General features: G+C 50.5%; 1 protein-coding gene across 1 annotated transcript in view; it reads left to right on the top strand.

Annotated features, from left to right (window-relative positions):
• Positions 1-27556, top strand: part of PER1 (period circadian regulator 1) — a 39227-nt gene that overhangs the window by 6425 nt on the left and 5246 nt on the right. Inside the window, 20 exon segments of the mRNA XM_087945777.1 lie at positions 496-650; positions 1523-1644; positions 3176-3377; positions 5323-5368; positions 6067-6209; positions 7688-7766; positions 17049-17086; positions 17089-17151; positions 17564-17688; positions 17690-17718; positions 18292-18400; positions 18959-19084; positions 19319-19427; positions 19775-19934; positions 22388-22515; positions 22864-23073; positions 25446-25694; positions 27186-27338; positions 27341-27449; positions 27451-27554. Of these exon segments, the coding sequence (XP_087801903.1) occupies positions 496-650; positions 1523-1644; positions 3176-3377; positions 5323-5368; positions 6067-6209; positions 7688-7766; positions 17049-17086; positions 17089-17151; positions 17564-17688; positions 17690-17718; positions 18292-18400; positions 18959-19084; positions 19319-19427; positions 19775-19934; positions 22388-22515; positions 22864-23073; positions 25446-25694; positions 27186-27338; positions 27341-27449; positions 27451-27554 (2459 nt within the window).

The raw sequence follows: 27556 nt of genomic DNA, 5'->3' as shown, positions 1-27556 counted from the left end.
ATCAAGATTAATTTTTTTTGTTTTTAGTTCATTGGTGGATTTGCCACCCATTAAAGAAGCAAGTAACTTTTGGTTCAATAATAGTATAGACAATTAAAATAGAAATATTGAAACCGAGAGCATTAACATTAAAAAAGGAACAACAAACTGCAGCTAATCCTCGGCTTAGCCGTCGTGCGATGGTCTAGAGGTGGACTTCTCGTCTCACTATTCGGAGGCTGTGAGTTCAGTCCTAGGTAGAGGCAGATATTTTCTCTCTCTCTGGGCATCCTGAGAATATATATGCGGAACAAAACTCCGCACTGGTGACATGAAAGGCATCCGGCCCTTAAAAAAAAAACACTCTGTTAGCTCCATTTTGTTGCCCAGACTCCACCCCGCAAGGGGTTATAGGGTCATTAAAAGATGACAAGGACGATTGCATGACACAGAGAAAACAACACAGTCTAGTTAGGATGTAGTAGATGACCGGTCTCTCGTCCTTTGTCCCTCTAGCAGTGAGCAGTCGGCCCGCGTGAAGACGCAGAAGGAGCTGATGAAAGCCCTCAAAGAGATGAAGATTTGTCTGCCCTCCGAGAAACGCAGCAAGGGGAAATCAGGCACTCTGGCCACCCTCCAGTATGCCCTCTCCTGCGTGAAGCAGGTCCAAGGTGGGTCCTTTGCCAAGGGGGGGTGTGTGGCATTGCCAGCGGGGAGGGACGGCTTGACCGGCTGCTTTAGAAAGAATTGGACAGCCTGAACTGACTTGTGTTTTCTCTTTGCATGGAGCAAAGCGTTTCAAAGTCTTAAGTGATTTTCAACCTGAGGTGCTTTTAAGGACATGGGGACTTCAATTCCCAGAATTCCCCAGCCGTAACTCTGGGAAGTCCATACTGTTTAAAGCACACTGGCTGGGGAATTCTGGGTGTCGAAGTCCAACCGTTCGTATTAAAGCAGCCTGGCTGGAAAATTATAGGAGTTGAAGTACATCCATTTTAAAGCATGCTGACTCGGGAGTTCTGGGAATTGAAGTCCCGTCCATTTTAAATCAAGCTGACTCGGGAGTTCTGGGAGTTGAAGTTCATGTTAAAGCAGGCTGGCTGAGGAATTCTGGGAATTGAAGTCCACCCATCTTAAATCAAACTTGACCAGGGAATTCTCAGGCTTGAAGTCCATCCATTTTAAAGCAGGCTGGCTGAGGAATTCTAGGAGTTGAAGTCCTTATCTTAAAGCACACTGGCTGGGGGATTCTGGGAGTTGGAGTCCACCCACCTTCAAGTCACCTAGTTGAGGAACACTAGGAGAGGCCTAGTGACTTATAGGGAACCGCCAGCCTTTCCCAAGTGACCCGCAACCTCACACCACAAGGGCCTTATGTGTCATGCTGCATCGGGGGAGCTCCCCAGAGTGGAGGATGGGTTATTTTCTCCTTGGAAAATGGAGGCCCAGGCGAAGGCCGATAGCGAGATGGGGCAGCCTATCCATTTAATAAATGCATATCCTCACGCTGATCTACTCTTCCTGTTCTTCTTTCGCCGTTTAGCGAGCCAGGATTATTACCAGCAGTGGAGCATTGACGACAGCCAGACCTGCAGCCTGGATATGTCCACCTACACCATTGAGGAGCTGGAGAACATCACGTCTGAATACACCCTCAAAAACCCTGTGAGTCAGGGCTGCCTTGGGCTTTCTTCCCCAAGGACACGCAGTCCTGGCTTAGGGACCGTTGCAATGGCATCGGGGGTGGGGGGGGGGGAGAGAAGCAACTCGGGACCCATTTTTTGCACAATCTCTGGGGCAAACGGACTCATAGTTACGATGGTTGCAGCATTCCCTTCTGCGTCCGTCGTGACAATCCAAAGTCCTTAGGGAAGCCATGCTCGCTTAACGACCATGGTGATTCCCTTCACAACCGCAGCAACAACAGCAAAAAGGTGAAATCAGGAGCCCATTACTGGATGACAGGTCTCTTAGTGACTAGAAGTTCTGGTCCTAATTCTGGCCATAAATCAAGGACTCTTTGAGGCAAACCTCCCCTGGAACTCCTTCCCCGAAACCTCTCATCACTCGTTCCTGTCCATTCCACCATCTTTGATGAGAGTTGGGTGTGGCGCCACAACAGAGTTGTGAGTCCAAAACTTGGGGGACTTCCACTCACGGCAGGATGGTGTTGTGGCAATCTAGAGTTCTCCCCCATTTTTGTTTCTTTTCCTCTTGAGGTCAACTTTTGACCGTTTCCCACTGCTATGTCTTCAGATCAGGCATCCCAAGCAAGGCACGAGGTTTGGGGCTGATCTTTAACTGATTTTGTGGCCTCTAAATATGCTGGACTCCAGTCCCATCCTCCCCAACCAGCAGACTTGGCCATTTTACGATTTGTGGACTTCAACTCCCAGAATTCCCCAACCGGTTCTTTTGTTTCACTTTGCTGAAGTCAAGATATATTACATTTACTGCATACCCACCGTCTATTAAGAAAGTTACCTTCCATGGCTGACTGGGGAATTCTGGGGGTTGAAGTCCACGAGTGTTAAAGTGCCCAAGGTTGGAGACCCTCTGATTCAAGACTCGTGGACTTCAACTCCCAGAATTCCCCAGCCGGTTCTTTTGTTTCACTTTGCTGAAGTCAAGATATATTACATTTACTGCATACCCACCGTCTATTAAGAAAGTTACCTCCATGGCTGACTGGGGAATTCTGGGAGTTGAAGTCCACGAGTCTTAAAGTGCCCAAGGTTGGAGACCCCTGATTCAAGACTCGTGGACTTCAACTCCCAGAATTCCCCAGCCGGTTCTTTTGTTTCACTTTGCTGAAGTCAAGATATATTACATTTACTGCATACCCACCATCTATGAAGAAAGTTACCTCCATGGCTGGCTGGGGAATTCTGGGAGTTGAAGTCCATGAGTCTTAAAGTGCCCAAGGTTGGAGTCCCCCTGATTCAAGACTCGTGGACTTCAACTCCCAGAATTCCCCAGCCGGTTCTTTTGTTTCACTTTGCTGAAGTCAAGATATATTACATTTACTGCATACCCACCGTCTATTAAGAAAGTTACCTTCCATGGCTAACTGGGGAATTCTGGGGGTTGAAGTCCATGAGTCTTAAAGTGCCCAAGGTTGGAGGCCCCTGTTTTAGGGAATGTCTTCCATAGCTCAACCTTCCTGTTTTCTTCTGCTTTGCCCCCCCCCAAAAAGGACACCTTTACAGTTGCCGTGTCTTTCACCACGGGGAAAATCCTCTACATCTCCGACCAGGCGGCCTTCATCCTGCGTTGCAAGAGAGAGGTCTTCAAGGGGGCGAAGTTTGCAGAGTTTTTGGCCCCGCAAGACGTCAGCATCTTCTATGGATCCACAGCTCCGTACCACCTGCCCTCCTGGGGCGCCTGCCCCATTGCCAGTAAGTGGGCGATGGCTGGCGAGCTTGTGAAGGGGGGGGGGGGCTTTTGAACTCCACCCACCTTTGAAGCATCGCTATCGAGACAGGCCTAGTGGTCGGAGGGACAATACAGCGGGTGGATTTGATAGTCCTCCCTTGATAGTATCTAAGACCTCTAGGAGGGTTGGACTAGAGGTTAAGGGTCAGGTGAGAAAGGAAGAAACTGGGAGTTCTAGTTCCGTCCTAACCACGAAAGTTGGCTGGGTGACTTTGGGCCAGTCACCGGGAGTCTGGGAGTTCTAGTCCCACCTTAGGCATGAAAGCCAGCTGGGTGACTTTGGGCCAGTCACCAGGAGACGGAGAGTTCTAGTCCCACCTTAGCCATGAAAGCCAGCTGGGTGACTTTGGGCCAGTCACCAGGAGACAGAGAGTTCTAGTCCCACCTTAGGCATGAAAGCCAGCTGGGTGACTTTGGGCCAGTCACCAGGAGACGGAGAGTTCTAGTCCCACCTTAGCCATGAAAGCCAGCTGGGTGACTTTGGGCCAGTCACCAGGAGACAGAGAGTTCTAGTCCCACCTTAGGCATGAAAGCCAGCTGGGTGACTTTGGGCCAGTCACCAGGAGACGGAGAGTTCTAGTCCCACCTTAGCCATGAAAGCCAGCTGGGTGACTTTGGGCCAGTCACCAGGAGACGGTGAGTTCTAGTCCCACCTTAGCCATGAAAGCCAGCTGGGTGACTGGGCCAGTCACCAGGAGACGGGAGAGTTCTAGTCCCACCTTAGCCATGAAAGCCAGCTGGGTGACTTTGGGCCAGTCACCAGGAGACAGAGAGTTCTAGTCCCACCTTAGGCATGAAAGCCAGCTGGGTGACTTTGGGCCAGTCACCAGGAGACGGAGAGTTCTAGTCCCACCTTAGCCATGAAAGCCAGCTGGGTGACTTTGGGCCAGTCACCAGGAGACAGAGAGTTCTAGTCCCACCTTAGGCATGAAAGCCAGCTGGGTGACTTTGGGCCAGTCACCAGGAGACGGAGAGTTCTAGTCCCACCTTAGCCATGAAAGCCAGCTGGGTGACTTTGGGCCAGTCACCAGGAGACGGTGAGTTCTAGTCCCACCTTAGCCATGAAAGCCAGCTGGGTGACTGGGCCAGTCACCAGGAGACGGAGAGTTCTAGTCCCACCTTAGCCATGAAAGCCAGCTGGGTGACTTTGGGCCAGTCACCAGGAGACGGAGAGTTCTAGTCCCACCTTAGCCATGAAAGCCAGTTAGGTGAGCTTGGGCTGATCACTTTTTTTCAGCCCAACCTACCTCACAGGATTGTTGTTGATGTAGGACAAATAGGAGGAAGCAATATTTGGTATATTTGATTGTCTTTGAGTTATTAAAATGCAGGTAGTCCTCGTCTTACAACAGTTCGTTTAGTGACCGTTAACAACTGAGTTACAACTGCATTGGGAAAAAGTGACTTACGGCCATTTTTCATACTTAATGACCGATGGGTCTTGTGATCCAAATTCAGACACTTCCTGTTTACGACGGTTGTAATGTCCTGGCGTCACAGGGTCCCCTTTTGCGAGCTTCGGACAAGCCAAGTCCCATGGGGGAAGCCAGATTCATTTAACGACCATGTGACTCGCTCAACGACTACGGCGATTCACTGTGGCAAGAGTCATTAAAATGGGGGCAAAAATAACAAACATCTCCCTTAGCGACACAAATTTTGGGCGCTCAGTCATGATCGTAAGCCGAGGACTCTCTGTGATGAAGGCAATATTAATAGTTTGAAACTCTCAAATCATGTCAGACTTGAGACTCTTTGCCTTAATAAAGCTGCTTGTCGGAGGAGACTTGAAGTCTGAGCGAGGAATTCAGGGTGAAGAAAATAGCCCCCATTTTTTTTCAGTTTCTCAGCCCAAAAGGGTGTTTGACCGCTGGCCGCAATTTTTTCTCTCCCTTTCTTAAACTGCAGCCTCCATGGACTACACCCAAGAGAAATCCATCTTTTGCCGCATCAGGTGAGCAGGATTGGAACTCGGCCCTTCCTAAGGCTGAAAAATCCCCCTCCCCATTTGTCTTTTGCATCCAAAGGCTGGCCTGGCCTGGCCTTAAAAAAAACGAGCCTCATTAACGGCTCATTCGGGTGTCAGCAACTTGTGGCTCTAGAGCCACATGCGGCTCTTTTAGGGCTGTCTGCCTACCATTGGCTGGCCCTGCCCCATTGCCCTCCCAGTCATTCCTTGCCTGGCCTGAGAAGGTAAAACACGCACACACAAAAACAGAAACGAGGGAGGGAGAGAGCGGGGGGGGGGGGCATTTCCCACAGAACACCAAGGGAGCCACAAAACCTGGGTAGGCGTGGCGAGGGTGTCTGTCATGTGACTGGGTGGAAGCGGCGTTGAGTTGGCCACGCGCACCCAGGTTCTGTGGCTCCCGGTGTTTTCTGTGGGAAACAGATCCAAATGGCTCTTTTGAGTGTTTTTAAGGTCGCAGAAAAGACTTAGAAAGGGATCCCAGAATCCCCCCAGGGAAGGGAGGTCCCTGTGGGGAGAAGATGGAGGCTTTCCACCATCCCACCCACCCACCCCTCCCGCGCGAAGGAGGTTAGGAAAGATGGCGGAGGGGCTGGACAAATTCCCTCCCTCCCTTTTCTTGCTCTGTCGCTCGTCCTGGTCTCCTTTGGCCTTTGGCCTTATTGCAGGCATTTGTTTCTCAGTGGAGGCCATGCCGGAGGACGGGAGCTTCGCTACTACCCCTTCCGGCTGACCCCTTACCTGACCAAGGTGCGGGATTCGGACAGCGCCGAGGGTCAGCCCTGCTGCCTGCTCATCGCCGAGCGCATCCATTCGGGCTACGAAGGTAAGAGCCAGGGGGTCTGTGTGTCTCCCTTGGGCAGCCCAGAGGGGGTAACGGAGGAGAGGTACCTCCCCTCCCCCCCATTTGGGCTACCTGGCAGGGGTGGCGTCGGAAGTCCGGTCCCACGGATGGCCTGGCTGGGTTTTCTCTCCTTCCTGGGAAATTCCATTTTACTAGTTGGGAGGAACGCTTCCAGATCTCACGAGAGCAGTTGGGTCTTTCCAACTTGACAGCTTTAAAGGCTTGTGGACTTCAACTCCCAGAATTCCTCCTCCAGTCAGGTTAGCTCAGGAATTCTGGGAGTTGGAAGTCCACAAGTCTTAAACTTGCCAAGTTGGAAAGATCCGAAGCTTGGCTTAGTTTTGAAACTTTTCACTCAGCTGGTTTTTAATTTAATTTAGAAAAAAAAAAAAAAACTTGGCTAGTTTTAAACGTTGTACTGCTTTCCGGTGGATTTTTTTTTTACCGCCTGTAAGCCACCCAGAGTTGCTTTACATACAGAAGGAAGGAAGGGAAAAACAGGATGGAAAGATAATGGGAAGGAGGAGAGGAAGGAAGGAAAGAAAAACAGGATGATTTATGATAGGGTGGGAAGGGAAGGGAGGAGAAGAGAAAGGAAGGAAAAGGGAGTGAGCGAAGAAAATGGAAGGAAGGAGAAGGGGAGGGAGGAAAAGAGGAAGGAAAGAAAAGTAAATGAGCGAAGAAAAAAAGGAGAACAGGAGGGAGGAAAAGAGGAAGGAAGGAAAAGAAGAGGGAGTGAGCGAAGAAAAGGGGGTAAGGAAGGACAGGAAAGCTGTAACCCCTGGTGCTTTGGTGTAGGCCAGAGGGCTCCAAACTTGGCAACTTTAAGACTTGTAGACTTCGTCTCCCAGAATTCTGGGAGGTGAAGTCCACAGGTCTTAAAAGTTGCCAAATTTGGGGACCCCTTGTGAGACAAAGCATATGTACAACTCCTTTACCCTCAAACTCACCTCCATTGACCTCACCCCATTCCTAAGAGGTCTGTAAGGGGCGTGCATAAGCGCACCATCGTGCCTACCGTCCCTGTCCTATTGTCCCCAGTTATTAGTTCCTATTTCTTATGTTTAAACTTACGTTCATTCTTATTTCTATTGTATTGTAAGCTTTTGACAAAATAAATAAATAAATACGCAAAGTGAAAGGTACCTGATTTAGACAGATTATTAATCTTTCCTTGCAAAAAACAAAAAACAAACCCAGCAGGTCTGAGAGAAAGGGGTTAAAAACCTCCCTGGCATGCTGTCTTTTTAACATGCAGGGAAATCTCTCTCTCTTTTTTTAAAAGGCAATTTTAAAAAAAAAAGTGCCATTTCCAAATTGGGTAGGATAGAAAAAACGCCCAGCATTTTTTTCTGCAAAGGGAAAATTGCGGGGGGAAATTGGCATGTTTTAGGAGGAAGTTGGGGTGGGTGCCCGGAGCAAATTGACTTCATCTGGGCCTTCGATTTTTCAACTTCCAGCCCCCAGGATTCCTCCCGATAAACGAATCTTCACCACCAGACATACCCCCAACTGCTTGTTTCAGGACGTGGATGAGCGGTAAGGACCCCGGGGTTGCCCGGTTGGAAGTTTTTGGAAGTTCTAGTCTCGCCTTAGGCAGGAAAGCCAGCTGGGTGAACTTTGGGCCAATCACTAGGAGACAGTGAGTTCTAGTCTCGCCAGGCAGGAAAGCCAGCTGGGTCACTTTGGGCCAATAACTAGGAGACAGTGAGTTCTAGTCTCGCCTTAGGCAGGAAAGCCAGCTGGGTGAACTTTGGGCCAATCACTAGGAGACGGGGAGTTCTAGTCTCGCCTTAGGCAGGAAAGCCAGCTGGGTCACTTTGGCCAATAACTAGGAGACGGGAGTTCTAGTCTCGCCTTAGGCAGGAAAGCCAGCTGGGTGAACTTTGGGCCAATAACTAGGAGACAGTGAGTTCTAGTCTCGCCTTAGGCAGGAAAGCCAGCTGGGTGAACTTTGGGCCAATCACTAGGAGACAGGGAGTTCTAGTCTCACCTTAGGCAGGAAAGCCAGCTGGGTGAACTTTGGGCCAATCACTAGGAGACGGGGAGTTCTAGTCTCGCCTTAGGCAGGAAAGCCAGCTGGGTGAACTTTGGGCCAATAACTAGGAGACAGGGAATTCTAGTCTCACCTTAGGCAGGAAAGCCAGCTGGGTGAACTTTGACCAATCACTAGGAGACGGGGAGTTCTAGTCTCGCCTTAGGCAGGAAAGCCAGCTGGGTGAACTTTGGGCCAATCACTAGGAGACAGGGAGTTCTAGTCTCACCTTAGGCAGGAAAGCCAGCTGGGTGAACTTTGGGCCAATCACTAGGAGACGGGGAGTTCTAGTCTCGCCTTAGGCAGGAAAGCCAGCTGGGTGAACTTTGGGCCAATCACTAGGAGACAGGGAATTCTAGTCTCGCCTTAGGCAGGAAAGCCAGCTGGGTGAACTTTGACCAATCACTAGGAGACGGGGAGTTCTAGTCTCGCCTTAGGCAGGAAAGCCAGCTGGGTGAACTTTGGGCCAATAACTAGGAGACAGTGAGTTCTAGTCTCACCTTAGGCAGGAAAGCCAGCTGGGTGAACTTTGGGCCAATAACTAGGAGACAGGGAGTTCTAGTCTCACCTTAGGCAGGAAAGCCAGCTGGGTCACTTTGGCCAATAACTAGGAGACAGTGAGTTCTAGTCTCGCCTTAGGCAGGAAAGCCAGCTGGGTCACTTTGGCCAATAACTAGGAGACAGTGAGTTCTAGTCTCACCTTAGGCAGGAAAGCCAGCTGGGTCACTTTGGCCAATAACTAGGAGACAGTGAGTTCTAGTCTCACCTTAGGCAGGAAAGCCAGCTGGGTGAACTTTGGGCCAATAACTAGGAGACAGGGAGTTCTAGTCTCACCTTAGGCAGGAAAGCCAGCTGGGTGAACTTTGGGCCAATAACTAGGAGACAGTGAGTTCTAGTCTCGCCTTAGGCAGGAAAGCCAGCTGGGTCACTTTGGCCAATAACTAGGAGACAGTGAGTTCTAGTCTCACCTTAGGCAGGAAAGCCAGCTGGATGAACTTTGGGCCAATAACTAGGAGACAGTGAGTTCTAGTCTCGCCTTAGGCAGGAAAGCCAGCTGGGTCACTTTGGGCCAATAACTAGGAGACAGTGAGTTCTAGTCTCGCCTTAGGCAGGAAAGCCAGCTGGGTGAACTTTGGGCCAATCACTAGGAGACGGGGAGTTCTAGTCTCGCCTTAGGCAGGAAAGCCAGCTGGGTCACTTTGGCCAATAACTAGGAGACGGGGAATTCTAGTCTCGCCTTAGGCAGGAAAGCCAGCTGGGTGAACTTTGACCAATCACTAGGAGACGGGGAGTTCTAGTCTCGCCTTAGGCAGGAAAGCCAGCTGGGTGAACTTTGACCAATCACTAGGAGACGGGGAGTTCTAGTCTCGCCTTAGGCAGGAAAGCCAGCTGGGTCACTTTGGGCCAATAACTAGGAGACTGTGAGTTCTAGTCTCGCCTTAGGCAGGAAAGCCAGCTAGGTGAACTTTGACCAATCACTAGGAGACGGTGAGTTCTAGTCTCGCCTTAGGCAGGAAAGCCAGCTGGGTGAACTTTGGGCCAATCACTAGGAGACGGGGAGTTCTAGTGTCGCCTTAGGCAGGAAAGCCAGCTGGGTGAACTTTGGGCCAATCACTAGGAGACGGGGAGTTCTAATCTCACCTTAGGCAGGAAAGCCAGCTGGGTGAACTTTGACCAATCACTAGGAGACAGTGAGTTCTAGTGTCGCCTTAGGCGGGAAAGCCAGCTGGGTCACTTTGGGCCAATAACTAGGAGACAGGGAGTTCTAGTCTCGCCTTAGGCAGGAAAGCCAGCTGGGTGAACTTTGACCAATCACTAGGAGACGGGGAGTTCTAGTCTCGCCTTAGGCAGGAAAGCCAGCTGGGTGAACTTTGACCAATCACTAGGAGACGGGGAGTTCTAGTCTCGCCTTAGGCAGGAAAGCCAGCTGGGTGAACTTTGACCAATCACTAGGAGACGGGGAGTTCTAGTCTCGCCTTAGGCAGGAAAGCCAGCTGGGTGAACTTTGGGCCAATCACTAGGAGACAGTGAGTTCTAGTCTCACCTTAGGCAGGAAAGCCAACTGGGTCACTTTGGGCCAATCACTAGGAGACGGGGAGTTCTAGTCTCGCCTTAGGCAGGAAAGCCAGCTAGGTGAACTTTGACCAATCACTAGGAGACGGGGAGTTCTAGTCTCGCCTTAGGCAGGAAAGCCAGCTGGGTGAACTTTGGGCCAATCACTAGGAGACAGTGAGTTCTAGTCTCACCTTAGGCAGGAAAGCCAACTGGGTCACTTTGGGCCAATAACTAGGAGACAGGGAGTTCTAGTCTCGCCTTAGGCAGGAAAGCCAGCTAGGTGAACTTTGACCAATCACTAGGAGACGGGAGTTCTAGTCTCGCCTTAGGCAGGAAAGCCAGCTGGGTGAACTTTGACCAATCACTAGGAGACGGGAGTTCTAGTCTCGCCTTAGGCAGGAAAGCCAGCTGGGTGAACTTTGGGCCAATCACTAGGAGACAGTGAGTTCTAGTCTCACCTTAGGCAGGAAAGCCAACTGGGTCACTTTGGGCCAATTACTAGGAGACGGGGAGTTCTAGTCTCGCCTTAGGCAGGAAAGCCAGCTGGGTGAACTTTGGGCCAATCACTAGGAGACGGGGAGTTCTAATCTCGCCTTAGGCAGGAAAGCCAGCTGGGTCACTTTGGGCCAATCACTAGGAGACGGGGAGTTCTAATCTCGCCTTAGGCAGGAAAGCCAGCTGGGTCACTTTGGGCCAATCACTAGGAGACAGTGAGTTCTAGTCTCGCCTTAGGCAGGAAAGCCAACTGGGTGAACTTTGGGCCAATCACTAGGAGACTGTGAGTTCTAGTCTCGCCTTAGGCAGGAAAGCCAGCTGGGTGAACTTTGGGCCAATCACTAGGAGACAGTGAGTTCTAGTCTCGCCTTAGGCAGGAAAGCCAGCTGGGTCACTTTGGCCAATAACTAGGAGACGGGGAATTCTAGTCTCGCCTTAGGCAGGAAAGCCAGCTGGGTGAACTTTGACCAATCACTAGGAGACGGGGAGTTCTAGTCTCGCCTTAGGCAGGAAAGCCAGCTGGGTGAACTTTGACCAATCACTAGGAGACGGGGAGTTCTAGTCTCGCCTTAGGCAGGAAAGCCAGCTGGGTGAACTTTGGGCCAATCACTAGGAGACAGTGAGTTCTAGTCTCGCCTTAGGCAGGAAAGCCAACTGGGTGAACTTTGGGCCAATCACTAGGAGACTGTGAGTTCTAGTCTCACCTTAGGCAGGAAAGCCAGCTGGGTGAACTTTGGGCCAATCACTAGGAGACTGTGAGTTCTAGTCTCGCCTTAGGCAGGAAAGCCAGCTAGGTGAACTTTGACCAATCACTAGGAGACGGGGAGTTCTAGTCTCGCCTTAGGCAGGAAAGCCAGCTGGGTCACTTTGGGCCAATCACTGGGAGACGGGAGTTCTAATCTCGCCTTAGGCAGGAAAGCCAGCTGGGTCACTTTGGGCCAATCACTAGGAGACTGTGAGTTCTAGTCTCACCTTAGGCAGGAAAGCCAGCTGGGTCACTTTGGGCCAATAACTAGGAGACAGGGAGTTCTAGTCTCACCTTAGGCAGGAAAGCCAGCTGGGTCACTTTGGGCCAATAACTAGGAGACAGTGAGTTCTAGTCTCACCTTAGGCAGGAAAGCCAGCTGGGTCACTTTGGGCCAATAACTAGGAGACAGGGAGTTCTAGTTTCGCCTTAGGCAGGAAAGCCAGCTGGGTCACTTTGGGCCAATAACTAGGAGACAGTGAGTTCTAGTCTCACCTTAGGCAGGAAAGCCAGCTGGGTCACTTTGGGCCAATAACTAGGAGACAGGGAGTTCTAGTCTCACCTTAGGCAGGAAAGCCAGCTGGGTCACTTTGGGCCAATAACTAGGAGACAGGGAGTTCTAGTCTCGCCTTAGGCAGGAAAGCCAGCTGGGTCACTTTGGGCCAATAACTAGGAGACAGGGAGTTCTAGTTTCGCCTTAGGCAGGAAAGCCAGCTGGGTCACTTTGGGCCAATAACTAGGAGACAGTGAGTTCTAGTCTCACCTTAGGCAGGAAAGCCAGCTAGGTGAACTTTGGGCCAATCACTAGGAGACGGGAGTTCTACTCTCACCTTAGGCAGAAAAGCCAGCTGTGTCACTTTGGGCCAATAACTAGGAGACAGTGAGTTCTAGTCTCGCCTTAGGCAGGAAAGCCAGCTAGGTGAACTTTGACCAATCACTAGGAGACGGGGAGTTCTAGTCTCACCTTAGGCAGGAAAGCCAGCTGGGTGAACTTTGGGCCAATCACTAGGAGACGGGAGTTCTAGTGTCGCCTTAGGCAGGAAAGCCAGCTGGGTCACTTTGGGCCAATCACTAGGAGACAGTGAGTTCTAGTCTCGCCTTAGGCAGGAAAGCCAGCTGGGTCACTTTGGGCCAATAACTAGGAGACTGTGAGTTCTAGTCTCGCCTTAGGCAGGAAAGCCAGCTGGGTCACTTTGGGCCAATAACTAGGAGACTGTGAGTTCTAGTCTCGCCTTAGGCAGGAAAGCCAGCTAGGTGAACTTTGACCAATCACTAGGAGACGGTGAGTTCTAGTCTCGCCTTAGGCAGGAAAGCCAGCTGGGTCACTTTGGACCAATCACTAGGGAGACGGGGAGTTCTAGTCTCGCTTTAGGCAGGAAAGCCAGCTAGGTGAACTTTGACCAATCACTAGGAGACGGTGAGTTCTAGTCTCGCCTTAGGCAGGAAAGCCAGCTGGGTCACTTTGGGCCAATAACTAGGAGACAGTGAGTTCTAGTCTCACCTTAGGCAGGAAAGCCAGCTAGGTGAACTTTGACCAATCACTAGGAGACGGGGAGTTCTAGTCTCGCCTTAGGCAGGAAAGCCAGCTGGGTCACTTTGGGCCAATCACTAGAGACGGGAGTTCTAATCTCGCCTTAGACAGGAAAGCCAGCTGGGTGAACTTTGGGCCAATCACTAGGAGACGGGGAGTTCTAGTGTCGCCTTAGGCAGGAAAGCCAGCTGGGTCACTTTGGGCCAATCACTAGGAGACAGTGAGTTCTAGTCTCGCCTTAGGCAGGAAAGCCAGCTGGGTCACTTTGGGCCAATAACTAGGAGACAGTGAGTTCTAGTCTCGCCTTAGGCAGGAAAGCCAGCTAGGTGAACTTTGACCAATCACTAGGAGACGGGGAGTTCTAGTCTCACCTTAGGCAGGAAAGCCAGCTGGGTCACTTTGGGCCAATAACTAGGAGACTGTGAGTTCTAGTCTCGCCTTAGGCAGGAAAGCCAGCTGGGTCACTTTGGGCCAATAACTAGGAGACTGTGAGTTCTAGTCTCGCCTTAGGCAGGAAAGCCAGCTAGGTGAACTTTGACCAATCACTAGGAGACAGTGAGTTCTAGTCTCACCTTAGGCAGGAAAGCCAGCTGGGTCACTTTGGGCCAATCACTAGGAGACGGGGAGTTCTAGTCTCGCCTTAGGCAGGAAAGCCAACTGGGTCACTTTGGGCCAATCACTAGGAGACGGGGAGTTCTAATCTCGCCTTAGGCAGGAAAGCCAGCTGGGTGAACTTTGGGCCAATCACTAGGAGACGGGGAGTTCTAGTCTCGCCTTAGGCAGGAAAGCCAACTGGGTCACTTTGGGCCAATCACTAGGAGACGGGGAGTTCTAGTCTCGCCTTAGGCAGGAAAGCCAGCTGGGTCACTTTGGGCCAATCACTAGGAGACGGGAGTTCTAATCTCGCCTTAGGCAGGAAAGCCAACTGGGTCACTTTGGGCCAATCACTAGGAGACGGGGAGTTCTAGTCTCGCCTTAGGCAGGAAAGCCAACTGGGTCACTTTGGGCCAATCACTAGGAGACGGGGAGTTCTAGTCTCGCCTTAGGCAGGAAAGCCAACTGGGTCACTTTGGGCCAATCACTAGGAGACGGGAGTTCTAATCTCGCCTTAGGCAGGAAAGCCAGCTGGGTGAACTTTGGGCCAATCACTAGGAGACGGGAGTTCTAATCTCGCCTTAGGCAGGAAAGCCAACTGGGTCACTTTGGGCCAATCACTAGGAGACGGGAGTTCTAGTCTCGCCTTAGGCAGGAAAGCCAGCTGGGTCACTTTGGGCCAATCACTAGGAGACAGTGAGTTCTAGTCTCGCCTTAGGCAGGAAAGCCAGCTGGGTCACTTTGGGCCAATCACTAGGAGACAGGGAGTTCTAGTCTCGCCTTAGGCAGGAAAGCCAGCTAGGTGAACTTTGACCAATCACTAGGAGACGGTGAGTTCTAGTCTTGCCTTAGGCAGGAAAGCCAGCTGGGTCACTTTGGGCCAATCACTAGGAGACAGGGAGTTCTAGTCTCGCCTTAGGCAGGAAAGCCAGCTAGGTGAACTTTGACCAATCACTAGGAGACGGTGAGTTCTAGTCTTGCCTTAGGCAGGAAAGCCAGCTGGGTCACTTTGGGCCAATCACTAGGAGACAGGGAGTTCTAGTCTCGCCTTAGGCAGGAAAGCCAGCTAGGTGAACTTTGACCAATCACTAGGAGACGGTGAGTTCTAGTCTCGCCTTTAGGCAGGAAAGCCAGCTGGGTGAACTTTGGGCCAATCACTAGGAGACGGGGAGTTCTAGTGTCGCCTTAGGCAGGAAAGCCAGCTGGGTGAACTTTGGGCCAATCACTAGGAGACGGGGAGTTCTAATCTCACCTTAGGCAGGAAAGCCAGCTGGGTGAACTTTGACCAATCACTAGGAGACAGTGAGTTCTAGTGTCGCCTTAGGCGGGAAAGCCAGCTGGGTCACTTTGGGCCAATAACTAGGAGACAGGGAGTTCTAGTCTCGCCTTAGGCAGGAAAGCCAGCTGGGTCACTTTGGGCCAATCACTAGGAGACAGTGAGTTCTAGTCTCGCCTTAGGCAGGAAAGCCAGCTGGGTCACTTTGGGCCAATAACTAGGAGACAGGGAGTTCTAGTCTCACCTTAGGCAGGAAAGCCAGCTGGGTCACTTTGGGCCAATCACTAGGAGACGGGAGTTCTAGTCTCGCCTTAGGCAGGAAAGCCAGCTGGGTCACTTTGGGCCAATCACTAGGAGACAGTGAGTTCTAGTCTCGCCTTAGGCAGGAAAGCCAGCTGGGTGAACTTTGGGCCAATCACTAGAGACGGGAGTTCTAATCTCGCCTTAGGCAGGAAAGCCAGCTGGGTGAACTTTGGGCCAATCACTAGGAGACGGGGAGTTCTAATCTCACCTTAGGCAGGAAAGCCAGCTGGGTGAACTTTGGGCCAATCACTAGGAGACGGGGAGTTCTAGTCTCGCCTTAGGCAGGAAAGCCAGCTGGGTCACTTTGGGCCAATCACTAGGAGACGGGGAGTTCTAGTCTCGCCTTAGGCAGGAAAGCCAGCTGGGTCACTTTGGGCCAATAACTAGGAGACAGGAGTTCTAGTCTCACCTTAGGCAGGAAAGCCAGCTGGGTCACTTTGGGCCAATAACTAGGAGACAGGGAGTTCTAGTCTCACCTTAGGCAGGAAAGCCAGCTGGGTCACTTTGGGCCAATCACTAGGAGACGGGGAGTTCTAGTCTCGCCTTAGGCAGGAAAGCCAGCTGGGTCACTTTGGGCCAATAACTAGGAGACAGGGAGTTCTAGTCTCACCTTAGGCAGGAAAGCCAGCTGGGTCACTTTGGGCCAATCACTAGGAGACGGGGAGTTCTAGTCTCGCCTTAGGCAGGAAAGCCAGCTGGGTCACTTTGGGCCAATCACTAGGAGACAGTGAGTTCTAGTCTCGCCTTAGGCAGGAAAGCCAGCTGGGTGAACTTTGGGCCAATCACTAGGAGACGGGGAGTTCTAGTCTCGCCTTAGGCAGGAAAGCCAGCTGGGTGAACTTTGGGCCAATCACTAGGAGACGGGGAGTTCTAATCTCACCTTAGGCAGGAAAGCCAGCTGGGTGAACTTTGGGCCAATCACTAGGAGACGGGGAGTTCTAGTCTCGCCTTAGGCAGGAAAGCCAGCTGGGTGAACTTTGGGCCAATCACTAGGAGACGGGGAGTTCTAATCTCGCCTTAGGCAGGAAAGCCAGCTGGGTGAACTTTGGGCCAATCACTAGGAGACGGGGAGTTCTAATCTCGCCTTAGGCAGGAAAGCCAGCTGGGTGAACTTTGGGCCAATCACTAGGAGACGGGGAGTTCTAGTCTCGCCTTAGGCAGGAAAGCCAGCTGGGTGAACTTTGGGCCAATTACTAGGAGACGGGAGTTCTAGTCTCGCCTTAGGCAGGAAAGCCAGCTGGGTGAACTTTGGGCCAATCACTAGGAGACGGGGAGTTCTAGTCTCGCCTTAGGCAGGAAAGCCAGCTGGGTGAACTTTGGGCCAATTACTAGGAGACGGGGAGTTCTAGTCTCGCCTTAGGCAGGAAAGCCAGCTGGGTGAACTTTGGGCCAATCACTAGGAGACGGGGAGTTCTAGTCTCGCCTTAGGCAGGAAAGCCAGCTGGGTGAACTTTGGGCCAATCACTAGGAGACGGGGAGTTCTAGTCTCGCCTTAGGCAGGAAAGCCAGCTGGGTGAACTTTGGGCCAATCACTAGAGACGGGGAGTTCTAGTCTCGCCTTAGGCAGGAAAGCCAGCTGGGTGAACTTTGGGCCAATCACTAGGAGACGGGGAGTTCTAATCTCGCCTTAGGCAGGAAAGCCAGCTGGGTGAACTTTGGGCCAATCACTAGGAGACGGGGAGTTCTAATCTCGCCTTAGGCAGGAAAGCCAGCTGGGTGAACTTTGGGCCAATCACTCGCATACCGACCAGCCCTCTTGACAGTGGCCTCTTGTCTCCTCCTCAGAGCTGCCCCCTGCTTGGCTACCTCCCCCAGGATCTGGTTGGGACCCTGTCCTTTTCTACTTGCACCCTGAGGACCGGCCTCTTATGCTGGCCATACACAAGAAAAGTAAGTATACGGGGGGGATGTGTTTACGGCCAGTCCTCGCCGTTGCAGCCATTGCGCCATCTCCACAGCTATTACGGCTCGTGGTAGGTTACAACGGTAGCCACCTTGGATGGCCATTTCTAACCTTCCCATCCTGCAACATTATAAGGATAGCTGGATTCACTTAATGACCACTTGGTTCACTTACCAGACGCAGTGATCTGTTTAATGACCAGCCCCCCCCCCCCCAAAAGAAAAAGGTTGGAAGATCAGGCGCGATTCACTTAATGATCGCCTTGTTCAGCAGTGGAAATTTCGGATACAATTAAGGGTTGTAATTCGAGGACCATCCGTACCAAGGATGTTTGGCCTAAGTGGTCGCTGACCTGACCCCCCCCCCCACTTCTTCCTCCTCTCTCCTCCCCTTTTCCAGTCCTGCAATACGCCGGCCAGCCGTTCGACCACTTGCCCATCCGTTTCTGTGCCCGCAACGGGGAATATGTCACCATTGACACCAGCTGGTCCAGCTTCGTCAACCCCTGGAGTCGCAAAGTCTCGCTTTATCATGGGCAGGCACAAAGTGCGGACGTAAGTGTGAAACACACTCTGGGGGAGGGGGAATTCGCACTGGTGTGTGGCTGGGTGATCTTCATTGGGGAGATTAGAGATCCGATCGGCAGGAGAGGGAGGGCATGGCTCTGCCTCTGGGAGAGTGGGAGGAGCTTGGCTGGGGAGGGGGTGAGGGGCGGAGCCTATCATGCGGGGCGGGGAGGGAGGTTAGTTGACTTCCAAGATGGGGCCAGAGAAGGTCATTTGGATGGCCAAAATGGCTGCCGGAGCCCGCCTTTCTCAACCTTGGGCGGGTTTGAAGACCGAGGGGGACTTCAATTCCCAGGATTCCCTAGGCAGAGTTGCAATGCTGGCCGGGGAATCCTGGGAGTTGAAGTCCAGCCGCCTTCAAGTAGGCTGGCTGGGGAGCCAAGGACCAAGGGAGGGAGGGGGAAAGGGGGGATGAGAGAGAGGAAGGAGAAGAGAAGAGTGGCTGGAAATGTGCCTAGTGTCCGAACAGGAAGCGGAATTGGGTGGGGCTTCAGGAAGGGTGTGTGCGTGCGTGTGTGTGAGATGGGCTCCTTCTCATCTCCTCTCTCTGGTTGACCTCAGGGGTCCCCTCAACGAGGATGTCTTCACCGCCCCCAAAGTCTTGAAGTCCAAGGCCCTGGAGGTGGAAATTCAGGAGCTGTCCGAGCAGATTCACCGGCTGTTGCTGCAGGTAAGCCCTTCCTTCCTTCCTTCCTTCCTTCCTTCCTTCCTTCCTTCCTTCCTTCCTTCCTTCCTTCTTCCTTCCCTCCTCCTTCCTTCTGCCTGCTTCCTGCCTGCCTGCCTCTTCTTTCTTTCTTTCTTTCTTTCTTTCTTTCTTTCTTTCTTTCTTTCTTTCTTTCTTTCTTTCTTTCTTTCTTTCTTTTTCTTTTTCTTTCTTCCCTTCTCTCTTTCTTCCCTTCTCTCTTTCTCTTCTCTTTCTCTTTTCTTTCCTCCCTCCATTCCTTCTTTCCTTCCTTCTCCCCTCCCTCCTTCCTTCCTTCCCTTCTTCCTTCCTCTTCTGTTCCCTTTATTTCTTTCTTCACTCCCTCTCTCCTTTTCCTTCCTTCCTCTGCCACCCTTCCTCCTCCCTTTTTCTTCCACCTTTCTTCCTCCCCCTTCCTTTCTTCCCTCCTTTCTTGCCTTCCTTCCTTCCTTCCTTTTCCACCCTTGCCTCTTTTCTTCCTTCCTCCTTTCCCCCACTTTCCTCCCTCCACCCAGCTCTAACGCTGCTCCTCCTCTCCCCGGGCAGCCGGTGCACAGCAGTGGAGCCCCGGGCCTTTGCAGCAACTCGGCCTCCCACGAACAGTTCCCGAGCATCGCCTCTTCCAGCAACAGCAACGGCTTCCCCTCAGAGGAGGCCCAGGCCCTCCGGCCGGTAAGCGTGGGGAGGGCAGGGCGGGGTCCTCTATCCGGGTGGCGGGAGGCCTGGCCCAAGGAGCCCCTAAAGACGGCTCCTCTTGAGTCCCAGCCCCCTCCCTCGGGGGACTCCGAAGGGCCCATCCTGGGGAGAGTCGAGGAAAGTCTTCTGCGAAATATGAAAAGTGGTTTTGGGGTGTAGCCTCTCCCAATGGAGGGGGCTCTTCTGACTCCGCCTCTCTCTGGATCCCAGGTGACCTTCCAGGAAATCTGCAAGGATGTCAACATGGTGAAGAACCAGGGCCAGCAGGTCTTCATCGATTCCCGGGTCAAACCTCTGTCCATCAAGCCTTCTCGGCCAGGTAAGAGGGAGCCACTAATCCTCCTCCTCTTCCTCCTCCATGCCTCCTTCTTGCCCTTTTCCCTTTTCTCCTTCCCCTTCCTCCTCCTCCATCCCTCCTTCTCTTTCCCCTTTCTCCATCCCTTCTTCTCCTTCCCTTCCTCCTCCTCACCATTGTTTTTCCTTTCTCCTCCTGCTTCACCATCCCTCCTCCTCCTTTTTCCTCCCCTCCCTCCTCCTCCCATTGTACACACAAACCCATGAGCCACTGCGGTGCCTTCATCCTGGCCGTTTTTTGTTTTTTTTTGCAAAAGCCTCTTCCCTTCCCTGCTCATGGTCGTTCTTCCTCTCTGCCTTTTCCCTTCCTAGCTCTGGATCCACCCGTCAGTCGCCCAGGGCAATCGAGGGAGACCTTGAGGAGGGGCATGGAGACGTGGTCGGGCAAGGCAGCCCCCTCCGAGGACTCGGTGCGGAAGGAGCCTTCCAACTACTCCTACCAGCAGATCAACTGCCTGGATGGCATTATCCGGTAAGGCTTTGGCCGGTGCTCTCATTTTCAGCCAGATGTTTTGCAGTCAATCTTTGGAGAGATCTGCCTGAGATCTTTTCTTCCCCACCTGCCCCTTCCTGTGCAGAGGCTTTCAGCAATAAAGCAGTTTAGTTAGAAGATTCCTGTATGTTGGCTTTCAGCAATAAAGCAGCTTAGTTAGAAGATTCCTGCTCACTGGCTTTCAGCAATAAAGCAGTTTAGTTAGAAGATTCCTGTGCAGAGGCTTTCAGCAATAAAGCAGTTTAGTTAGAAGATTCCTGCACAGAGGCTTTCAACAATAAAGCAGTTTAGTTAGAAGATTCCTGTATGTTGGCTTTCAGCAATAAAGCAGCTTAGTTAGAAGATTCCTGCTCACTGGCTTTCAGCAATAAAGCAGTTTAGTTAGAAGATTCCTGCACAGAGGCTTTCATCAATAAAGCAGTTTAGTTAGAAGATTCCTGTGCAGAGGCTTTCAGCAACAAAGCAATTTGGTTAGAAGATTCCCACACATTCTTTCATCAATAAAGCAATTTAGTTAGAAGATTCCCGCGCAGAGGCTTTCAGCAATAAAGCAGTTTAGTTAGAAGATTCCTGCACAGAGGCTTTCAGCAATAAAGCAATTTAGTTAGAAGATTCCTGTGCAGAGGCTTTCAGCAACAAAGCAGTTTAGTTAGAAGATTCCTGTGCAGAGGCTTTCAGCAACAAAGCAATTTGGTTAGAAGATTCCCACACATTCTTTCATCAATAAAGCAATTTAGTTAGAAGATTCCTGTACGTTGGCTTTCAGCAATAAAGCAGTTTAGTTAGAAGATTCCTGTGCAGAGGCTTTCAGCAATAAAGCAGTTTAGTTAGAAGATTCCTGCACAGAGGCTTTCAACAATAAAGCAGTTTAGTTAGAAGATTCCTGCACAGAGGCTTTCAGCAATAAAGCAGTTTAGTTAGAAGATTCCTGCACAGAGGCTTTCAGCAATAAAGCAGTTTAGTTAGAAGATTCCTGTGCAGAGGCTTTCAGCAACAAAGCAATTTAGTTAGAAGATTCCTGTGCAGAGGCTTTCAACAATAAAGCAGTTTAGTTAGAAGATTCCTGCACAGAGGCTTTCAGCAATAAAGCAGTTTAGTTAGAAGATTCCTGTGCAGAGGCTTTCAGCAATAAAGCAGTTTAGTTAGAAGATTCCTGCACAGAGGCTTTCAGCAACAAAGCAGTTTAGTTAGAAGATTCCTGTGCAGAGGCTTTCAGCAACAAAGCAATTTGGTTAGAAGATTCCCACACATTCTTTCATCAATAAAGCAATTTAGTTAGAAGATTCCCACACATTCTTTCATCAATAAAGCAATTTAGTTAGAAGATTCCTGTACGTTGGCTTTCAGCAATAAAGCAGTTTAGTTAGAAGATTCCTGTGCAGAGGCTTTCAGCAATAAAGCAGTTTAGTTAGAAGATTCCTGCACAGAGGCTTTCAACAATAAAGCAGTTTAGTTAGAAGATTCCTGCACAGAGGCTTTCAGCAATAAAGCAGTTTAGTTAGAAGATTCCTGTGCAGAGGCTTTCAGCAACAAAGCAATTTAGTTAGAAGATTCCTGTGCAGAGGCTTTCAGCAATAAAGCCAGTTTAGTTAGAAGATTCCTGCACAGAGGCTTTCAACAATAAAGCAGTTTAGTTAGAAGATTCCTGCACAGAGGCTTTCAGCAATAAAGCAGTTTAGTTAGAAGATTCCCGCACGGAGGCTTTCAACAATAAAGCAGTTTAGTTAGAAGATTCCTGCACAGAGGCTTTCAGCAATAAAGCAGTTTAGTTAGAAGATTCCTGTGCAGAGGCTTTCAGCAACAAAGCAATTTAGTTAGAAGATTCCTGTGCAGAGGCTTTCAGCAACAAAGCAATTTAGTTAGAAGATTCCTGCACAGAGGCTTTCAGCAATAAAGCAGTTTAGTTAGAAGATTCCTGCGCATTTGCTTTCAGCAACAAAGCAGCTTAGTTAGAAGATTCCTGCACAGAGGCTTTCAGCAACAAAGCAATTTGGTTAGAAGATTCCCACACATTCTTTCATCAATAAAGCAATTTAGTTAGAAGATTCCCGCGCAGAGGCTTTCAGCAATAAAGCAGTTTAGTTAGAAGATTCCTGTGCAGAGGCTTTCAGCAACAAAGCAATTTGCTTAGAAGATTCCCACACATTCTTTCATCAACAAAGCAGTTTTTTTGTGAAGATTCCTGCACGTAGTCTTTCAACAATAAAGCAGCTTAGTTAGAAGATTCCTCCACTTAGGCTTTTAGCAACAAAGCAATTTGGTTAGAAGATTCCCGCACATACTTTCACCAACAAAGCAGTTTAGTTAGAAGATTCCTGTTTAAAGGCTATCAGCAGTAAAGTAGTTGAATCACGTCCGTCACGTGCGTACCTAATCTTCTGCACCTGACGCCCTGCTTTTTCAAATCTTCTCCCCTCTTTCCCTCCCCACAGATATCTGGAAAGCTGTAACATCCCCAGCCGCGTGAAACGCAAGTGTGGTTCGTCCTCCTACACCACCTCCTCCAATTCAGACGACGACAAGCGGAAAGTGCGCCAACAGGTGGCCGCGCGGAACAAAGGTGGGTTTCCTTCCCTCCCCGACCCCCTACCTCCCTCCCCAAATCCTCCGCTGCTGCCCCCTCATTCCCCCGGGCTTCTCTGCCATCCGACTCCTCCCACTCTTCTCCGCTATTCTCTCCCGTTCCTTTATGCATGGTTTTGCTTCTCCTCCTTCCCGGGTCCCTCGGAGTTGCTGGTGGCTTCCTCGGAAGAGGTCTCCCCATGGTGTTGGCTGCGGCTGCCTCGGCTGAGGAATTTGGGCATCGCCAGGTCTCTCTCTGTCCATCCTACCGTTCAGCACGTCTCAGGAGTACTGGGACACCCCCACCCCCTGCCTTGAGTTCTAATCCAGCCCTCTCTTTGGACAGATGTGCCCGAGGAGAGGCTGCCGGCCACAGAGAGCCAGAGGGAAGAAACTGGGGCGGCGGCGGCAGCTGCTGCCGCCGCCGTGGTGGGAAGCCCTCTCACTCCGCTGGCCTTGCCCACTAGCACAGCTGAGAGCGTGGTGTCCGTGACCAGTCATTGCAGCTTCAGCAGTACCATCGTCCACGTGGGAGACAAGAAACCCCTGGAGTCGGGTAGGGGAGGTGGATCACCCACCATTTTTGAGAACATCCAGGCCGGGGCGGGCGGGGCGGGGTGGGAGGGAGGGAGAAGGGGAGGACGGGACAGCTGGGAGGGGTCGAGGAAGGGGGGAGACGTGCTGTGAAGGTAGGGGACACGGAGCTGGAGGGGGGAGGAAGAACCTTCACGAGAGACGGTATTTTGTGGGGGCCACATCGGGCCCTTTGGACTTCTCTGTCCGGCCCCGGGGAGGTAAATTGGAAATTAGAAATGAAATATCAATAATTACCTGTACAGATAATCTCGGCTTACGAGCACAATTGAGCCCCGATGTCAGGGTTCCGGCGATCGCCCTCATTAAATCATGAGCCTCGGGCCAAGCTTTAAAAAAAACACCTCAAAAGGTTTATTAGGAGCAACAGGCCGGCATTAACCTAAATGAAGCCAACTCTGGCATACGAAATTCACAAATAACCTGTGACCCTGTTCCCCCTCTGGGTGTGTCATAAATCAGATTCTCCAATGAAGCACTGTTCACGGGCTGGGTGTCAACAATCACGTTCTCCAATAAATGAATTTCATGACTGCCTCCCCCGGTTTACGGCAACTCAAAAACAGGCATAGGAATGTTTTACGAGTTGACACCCAAATTTTCCGCTGCTCTAAGCCAGGACCGTTGAAGCGGGCTTTGTCCCATCGTATGACCTTCCTCGCTGCTGTTGTTAAGTGAAGCACTGCCGTTGCTAAGTCAACGCGGGATAGTCCCCGACGTGCAACAGTTCCTTAGTGACCATTCAAACTTACGACGGCAAAAAGGGATCTTAGGATCATTTTTTAAACACTTTAAACGACTTGCTTGCGACGGGATTTACCTTCTTGGTAAATGCTTTTGATGCCTGACTCGCATTTAGGATGGTGTCCGTGTCCCTGCCCCCAGCCCCCGGGGTCACGCGACTCCCTTTTGCGACCTTCAACGGGGGAGCCGGATTTACTTAACGACCACAGTGGCTCACTTAACTGCAGAGAGATTCCATTTGTCACGGTGGCAAGAAAGGTCATAAAATGGAGTAAAGCTCACTTGGTCTCGCTTAGCATCATAAATTGTGGGCTCTGTTGTGGTCGTAAATCGAGGACTAACTGTATTCTTTGCCTGTAGCAGCTCATCCTAAAAAAGTGTACCATCTGCTGCTTTTTATAAATAAATATTATATAAATAATATAATTTATTATATTATAATGGTTGTATAAAATTGCAATATGATATAAATATGTTATAAATATTAATATTGGGAAGAATTAAGATCAGTCAGTTGTTTGGCCTTCCACAGTGCCCTTTCTTTATGTGGTCTCTTACCTGTACCCCTACTCTGTTTGGCTTTGGGGACTCATTGCCACTGTACGTACAGTGTGTTGGCCATTTATTTTATTTATTTCTGGTGTTTTATTTCCTGCCAATGACTCTGGGTGGCTTAAACAGGTTAAAAAGATCATTAAAAATTTTTTTAGATAAAACAATTAAGATAAAATAAAGTATAAAAAATATTAGATAAAGTAAAATATAAAAAATATTAAAATAAAAATACTAGAAGCTATTGGAAATGATTGGTCCTGTAATGAAGGGGGAGGGGGGGTTGGTCTAGATGACCAACTCATACATGCTACAATCATCTAATTCGGTGTTTTCTTAAACGTTCTTGGCAACATTTAAGATGGGTGTGGACTTTATCCCAACGACTTTATTTTATGACCGTTTCTTTATTTGTGACGGTTGTGAGGAGAGCTCATCGTTTGCTATGGGGGTACGGGTTTGGGCCAGAAACCAGAAATAAAATGCCGATTTTTCGGGGGACGGGGGACGGGACACCGTCATAAATTGAAGTCACCGGGATGTTTCAAACGGACATAAATGAGGGCAGATTGGGGAACACCCAAAATGCAGGTCACATGACTACCGGGAGGAGCTAACTTTTGGAAGTTCAGAGTTGTGTCATAAGCAACTTTTTTTGGGGTGGGTGGGTGGGTTGTGTGTGTGTTGTCTGTCACAACTTCAAATGGTCGCAAAGCGAGCTGTTATAAGTCGAGAAAATTTCCTGTTTAACCGGACTCCCTGATTTTCCTTCCTTGGTGAAAAACCTGCAGGGGAAAAAAAAAAAACCTGCTGGACATGTTAACTCCCAGTAAATCCATTTTTGGAAGTTTTGGAAGTCTGGCTCGAGACTCAGGATTTAATTGGGGTTAAATCAAGGAGTCGCTTATTTCCAGCAGTAAACAGGAGGATTTATTTCCCCCTCCTGGAGGATGGAAAGGCTGACGTCTTTGTCTTCCCCTTGTTTTGGTGTCTCCTCCTCCTCTCCTCTTCCTCCTCCCCCACAAACTCCCCCCGCAGACATCGTCATGATGGAAGAGACAGTGCCCAGCACCACCCCGCCCGCCCCAGCACTCAACGGGACTCCCGGACGGGAGCCGCAGTACCGCCGGGTGGGCCTGAGCAAGGAAGTGCTCTCCATCCACACCCAGAAGGAGGAGCACTCCTTCCTCACCCGCTTCAAGGACCTCAGCCAGCTGCACGTCTTCAACTCCCCCTCCAGGCACAGCTGGCAGGAGCTGCACCACCCCCGGGCCCAGAACCAGCGAGGTGAGTAGGGAGGGGAGAAGGCATGGGGTGGATCTCCCTATTTTTTTCCCCTTCTCTTCCTCCTTCCTTCTTTTCCTCCTCCTCCTCTTCCCAAGCCCCACTCCCTCCTGGCTTTGATGAGGTTCCCTAGTTGGGTCACGAAACATCTGCAAGAAAATGACCTAAACCCATAGAACAAGGACACCACAGTCTTCCTCCTCCTTTCTTCTTCTTTCTCCTCCTCCTCCTCTTCCTCCTCCCTCCTCTCTCTCTCTCTTTTTCCTCTCCTTTCTTCTTTTTCCTCCTTTCTTTCTCCTCTACTTTTCCTCCTCTTTTCTTCTTCCTCCTCCTCTTTTTCCTCTTCTCCTTTCTTCTTTTTCCTCCTTTCTTCCTCCTCTCTTTCCTCCTCCTCCTTCTCCTCTCTCTCATCTTTTTCTTCCTCTTCCTTCTAATTCTCTTCTTCCTCCTCTCTGAAAATCCTATACCTTTCTGGCACTGACGATGTTACCTCCCGCTTCCTCCTTCCTCTGCACTCCCCCCTTCTTCTTGTTCTTAAAAGGCTAAATTATGGCCACTGGACTAAAGTTTATGGGTAAAGTTTTCTCTGGTAATATCACACTACTAACCAGAGCATACAAAACATTTGCTAGACCAATACTCGAATACAGTTCATCAGTCTGGAACCCACATTACATATCTGATATTAGCACAATTGAGAAAGTCCAGAAATATTTCACAAGAAGAGTTTTCCACTCCTCTACTCGTTGTAGAATACCTTATGCCACCAGACTTGAAATTCTAGAACTAGAAAACCTTGAACTACGCCGTCTTCGGTCTGACTTAAGCATGGTATATAAAATCATGCATTGCAATGTCCTGTCAATGAATACTTCAGCTTCAACCATAACAACACAAGAGCACACAATAGATACAAACTCAAAGTAAACCGCACCAAACTTGATTGCAGGAAATACGACTTCAGCAATAGAGTGGTCAATGTCTGGAATACTCTACCCGACTCTGTAGTTTCTTCCCCAAACCCCAAAAACTTTAACCTTAGACTGTCTACTATTGACCTCACCCCTTTCCTAAGAGGTCTGTAGGGGCGTGCATAAGCGCACCAACGTGCCTACCGTCCCTGTCCTATTGTTTCTCTTATTCTTTTATTTTTCTTATATGTAACCATTTCATGTATTCACAACTATGTATACATTTATACTTATTATCTTGTAAACAATTGGCAAATCAAATAAATAAAATAAATAAATAAATAAAATAAATTTAGGCCTTTTAAGATTGGTCTGGTTAAATGAATCTTCTTTTAGTCTCATTCCTTCCTCATTCTCCTCTCCTTCCTCCCTGCTTCTCTTCTCTTTCCTCCTTCTCTACCTTCCTTCCACCTTCTCCCTCTTCCACTTCCTCCCTCTTCCTTCTCCCTCCTCTTCATCATCTTTCTTGCTTTTTCCTCCTCTTCCTCCCCCCTCTTCACCCTCTCTTCTTTTGCTTCCCCAGGACCCAGAGGCCGGTGCCAGGGCCCTCGCGGGTCAGGCAGACGGGGACGCAGCCGGAAGTCCAAGGCCAAACGCATCCGGCAGAACAAATCGTCAGACAGCACCAGCTCCCCCCAGACCTCCGTTGGCTCCCCACCACAGCTGCCCTGTCCCCAGCCGCCTCCTCTTGGGCCCCCTCCGGCCCTTCCCCGCCCTCCCTCCCAAACATGTCCTACCCCACCGTTATGCCCACCTACCCCATCCCTGTCTTTCCCCTCGCCCCACCGCGCCCCGGCCACCGAGGCTTCGCACAACCCCTTGCCGGCCCCTCAGTTCCCCGCCCCTCTCGTCGGCCCCATGGTGGCCCTCGTCCTGCCCAATTATGTCTTCCCC

The sequence above is a fragment of the Notechis scutatus genome, chromosome Z, assembly GCF_049901735.1.
Source record: "Notechis scutatus isolate UNSWTSFEM ecotype Mainland chromosome Z, rNotScu1.2, whole genome shotgun sequence".
Lineage (NCBI taxonomy): Eukaryota > Metazoa > Chordata > Lepidosauria > Squamata > Elapidae > Notechis > Notechis scutatus.
This window is presented reverse-complemented; position numbering and strand designations above follow the sequence as displayed.